Genomic DNA, 4,163 nt, shown 5'->3' on the forward strand with positions numbered 1-4,163 from the left:
CTCCTTTCGTTACGTCCTCCATACTAGATTTTCTCGTCATAAATATCTATGCTTGGGTTTTTTTTCTAGATAACAAAGCAACTAATCTTACACAAGGCTTCTCTGAAATGAACCTGGAGCTGCCAGAAGTTCAGCAATGTAGGAATCCAAGGTTTGGGACAATCTCTTAAATCCTTCTTGTTGATACCTGGGTGGCGGGGTCTTCATCCCTGTAATGACATTTATCATACAAGGACATGTGAATGCCTGCGCGTCTCATAAAGTTTTTTGAGTTGTCTGATCAACTGGAGCTTTTCAGAGAACATTTTAACCCTTGATGTTATCCACACATCATTGTATCTTCTTATCTCCTGATACAGGCAAACTGTTTGGCATCTCTTAAGTATGTATTTTCGAGACGCAGCAGAATGTGCAAGACACAAACAGTTTCACAGTTCTCTCTGGATTGGCTTAGAAAAAGGTTCAGGCCATCTTGAAATTTGATCAGGGGTAGCATGCAAAGACCTCGTGAGGATAAAAGGTGCAAGAGTTTTTGAGTAAGCTGTTGCAGGCATGTAACAATCTTTCTCAATAAACCAGAGGTCTTGGTACAGGAGAAAAGATCCTTTTGTGAGTTCCCTTCTTAGAAGCTTTATGTGCACTTTTTAACCTTGTGCAGCAGTGTAACCACTGGGTTCTCCCTCTGGCTGTTTCCTTCTGATGAGCATGGATATTGAGGGAGCAATTTCCTGCATTTGTTTATAACTATTTAACTTCTTGATGTTCTGTGCTGTAATATATCTTGGTATCACCTGATGTTCAGGCTGGTGTATCAGAAATACTTCTTACTGCTGTTGAAGGGGCTTGGAGTGCTGCCTTCGGTTTGTTCTCCTAAAATGCACAAAAGCAGGTGTTTGTTGCTTTCTCTAGTGAGCAGAAAGGAACTGGAGTGGTGGGAGTTTTTGATTTCAACCCAAGGTTGGACTTGAAGAGATGGTACTTGAAATTTTGGTGACTTTTCAGTTTTTAAAACGTTCTTTCCTAACAGTGGGAGGTAACTTTTAAGTCTTAGCAAAATGGTAGTGCGGGCAGGTTTACACACTTCTGAGATCTCTGTTCTGCTTGCATTACTTTCCAGTGGATCTCTGTGAACCACCTGCTCCAGGTATTCATCAGCACTCTTGAAAAAAACAACTCAGATGTCTAGCATCCTGTAGTTTCATTGTCAACCCTCTGCCATCTGAAGTTAAAATATTGTTGTGACATTGGAAACAGCTGGGGACTTCTGTCCCTATCACCAATTCAGATTGTGCAGTTTGGCTGCTGAGTCCTTCCTTTTGCATACAGATGACCAACCCAGCTGCTAAACCTGTCCTCTGCAGTATGATAGTATGGTGACAGTGTGCTTGAGGCTTCATCCATGTCTTTTCACACAGGGAGGCAACCATTGAGTTCCAGCTTTCCAAAAGTCACTCACAGTCTTAGGTACCTCTAATTTTTTGATGCCAATTTTGAGACATGTTAAGGAAATCCAAGTAAGTTGAATAAATTCATTGAGGCTGTAATCTTTTTTCCTCTCCTTTCTACAGAAGATGAAAAGCTACAAAATGGATGGACCACACAGAGGATTTTGTCTTATTATAATGTTAACTTTGATAGGTCTCTTCAGGAGAGGAAGGGTTCTTGCAAAGATGCTGGTAAGTTACTGAAGTCAGTTTTTTGAAGGATTAGTCTCTCTGTTTACCCATGTGAGTTGATTGTCTAGTATTGCTCTATATATGTGCATATTTTAGGTAGTTAATACTCTTAAAGAGTAAAATGTTTGGGATGTGTTATATTATGTTATTTGTGTCTCCTAGGGGAGGAAGGATTAAAGGATGAGTAACCACTGAGTTTCTGATGCAGTTGGATCATTCTTGGATCCTTTTAAGAATCTCTTTACTAAGCCTTTATCTATATAGCTATAATGAAGAACAAAAAGTAAACCATCATTCTACATGATATAATGCAAAATTCCATAACCAAGCAACTCTGTGCATACTTCTTGTTTTATTCTGTTCATTCTCTTTATCTCGTGTGTGAAACTCTAATCGTCAAAACTGCAACTGGAAAATAATATGAGGAAGGTTTTGAAAGATCTAATCTGAAACTTGGGGTGGGGAGGATTCCGCGAGTTTTCAGGTGTCATTTGTGAGCTCACTCTGTGTGTCATCATACATTGTGAAATGTCACTGTATTTCTGAAACTTGTCTACAAAAACTGAGGAACTCCTATGTTTGAGCTGATGCTACCTTTTTTATTCCAGTTAACCTTTAGTTGATACTAGTATGAGGATGAATCTGCAGAAGTGTCAGGCTGTGAGGTCTTTCAGATTAGCTTGCATGGTGACTTCATGAAATGTTTTTCTACTGCATCATTTTTTTTTTCTTTTATTTTAATTACAGGGGAACTGGAGCAAGTATTCACATGGCTTGGTCTGGACGTGAGGACTTACACTGACCTGACATCTTGGGAGATTAAAGATCTGATGCGAACTTGGCAGCGTTTGCAAGATCACAAAGACAGGGACTGTTTTATATGTTGTATTCTATCTCATGGAGAGTCAGGAGCGATCTACGGGAAAGATGAGGAACTTGTATCAATCCGCATGATCATGTCCCACTTCACGGCTAAACAATGTCCACAACTGGCTGAAAAGCCCAAACTCTTCTTTATCCAAGCTTGCCAGGGAAAGGAGATACAGTGTCCTGTCTATGTTGAAGCTGATGCAAGAATTCCCGATTTGTCTTCCATGCAACAGAGTGTTTCTCCTTCTGAAAGTATTCCCGAAGAGGCTGATTTCCTCCTAGGCATGGCCACAATTGATGGATATGTCTCTTTCCGGCACATTCAGCAGGGTGCTTGGTATATTCAGGCCCTGTGCAGCAAGCTACAGTTGTTGGTACCAAGGTAAGTACTTTGCTTAGCTCTTCCATGAAAAAACGGGAGGAACTTGCCCCCTCCTTTTTTTCCAAAGGCAAATTCACATAGGAACCCTAACCATCTTCTGAGGTGGACAAAAAAACCAAAACGTTAAACTGATGATTTGTTTGCTTGCCACTGATAAATTTACCTTAACACTGCTAGTACCATAGAGATAATCTGGACAATGCAAAGTTTATTGTAAAAAAACCTCAGAACCTCCTATCTGTATTCTCTAAGGCAGAACAATCTGTTCTTGAGTGGATTGAGGTAAAAACTCTTTTCCGTTATTTTTTGCTGGTTGAATCAAGCAAGACAGAGTAAAAAAGGTCTTTTGTATTTTGTGACTGAAATGAGAACAAAAGAGAAATTTGGAGAAAAAGATGGGGTTTTGTGTTTTGAATATTTATACCGTATCTTCTAGATTATCTGGAAGTGTTAAATGGAGTGCCATCTGCTCATTAATAAGTAATTTTTGTATTTTTGCTCTTCTTCTGGCTGCAGGGGTGAAGATATTTTGTCAATTCTTACAGAAGTTAATGAAGATGTGGGCAGACGTGTTGACCGCTTGGGGACAAAGAAGCAGATGCCCCAACCGGCATATACCTTAAGGAGAAAATTAATATTCCCGATACCTAGAAACCCCTCCTTCACAGCAACATTGAGGTTTTTAAAATACATCCTTTTACCAGCACATCTCATTTAAATGCAGTTTACCACACTACCTGTTTTAAAGCAGTTAGCCAGAATCCTGAGGAACCTAGCTTCAAGGCAAGGGCTCATAAATATCTTGGACAAACAAAACTGTGAAACTGGAAAAGACTGAATTAAACAATCCATGTGCCAGCTGTTTACATCGTCTATATATTTTGAGTTATCAGGGTTGGGAGAAGAATGCTTTTATTGTTTTAAAACTGTTTTGTACCTGCACAGACTGCAGATACAGAAGTGTTTTTCTGACAGCATAAGGGTTACATGTAGCCTTCCATATCTAAACCAGGATTGTTAATGGTCTGCTTTAGGCCCATCATGTTTTTTTTGCAAGCTAAAACTGTTAAATCCTGCCCCTAATCCACTAGCAATGTTCATAGAGGAAGACAAAGGTGGGGACAAAGGGGAGAAGCTTAAGTAGTGAGTGGAAGATTTATTCCATCTTTGATTTAAATTACATTTAACTTAATGGGGAAACAGTTAACTATTGACATTAGTAATTTGTTCCACAG

General features: G+C 39.4%; 1 protein-coding gene across 1 annotated transcript in view; it reads left to right on the forward strand.

Moving 5' to 3' along the window:
- LOC119152948 (caspase-8-like) overlaps nt 1-3,801 on the forward strand; it is a 7,505-nt gene extending 3,704 nt beyond the window's left edge. Inside the window, 2 exon segments of the mRNA XM_037398753.1 lie at nt 2,424-2,928; nt 3,445-3,801. Coding sequence (XP_037254650.1) covers nt 2,424-2,928; nt 3,445-3,646 — 707 coding nt within the window. The 3' untranslated portion in view covers nt 3,647-3,801.
- The last annotated feature ends 362 nt before the right edge of the window (nt 3,802-4,163 follow it).

Source organism: Falco rusticolus, chromosome 8, assembly GCF_015220075.1.
Source record: "Falco rusticolus isolate bFalRus1 chromosome 8, bFalRus1.pri, whole genome shotgun sequence".
Lineage (NCBI taxonomy): Eukaryota > Metazoa > Chordata > Aves > Falconiformes > Falconidae > Falco > Falco rusticolus.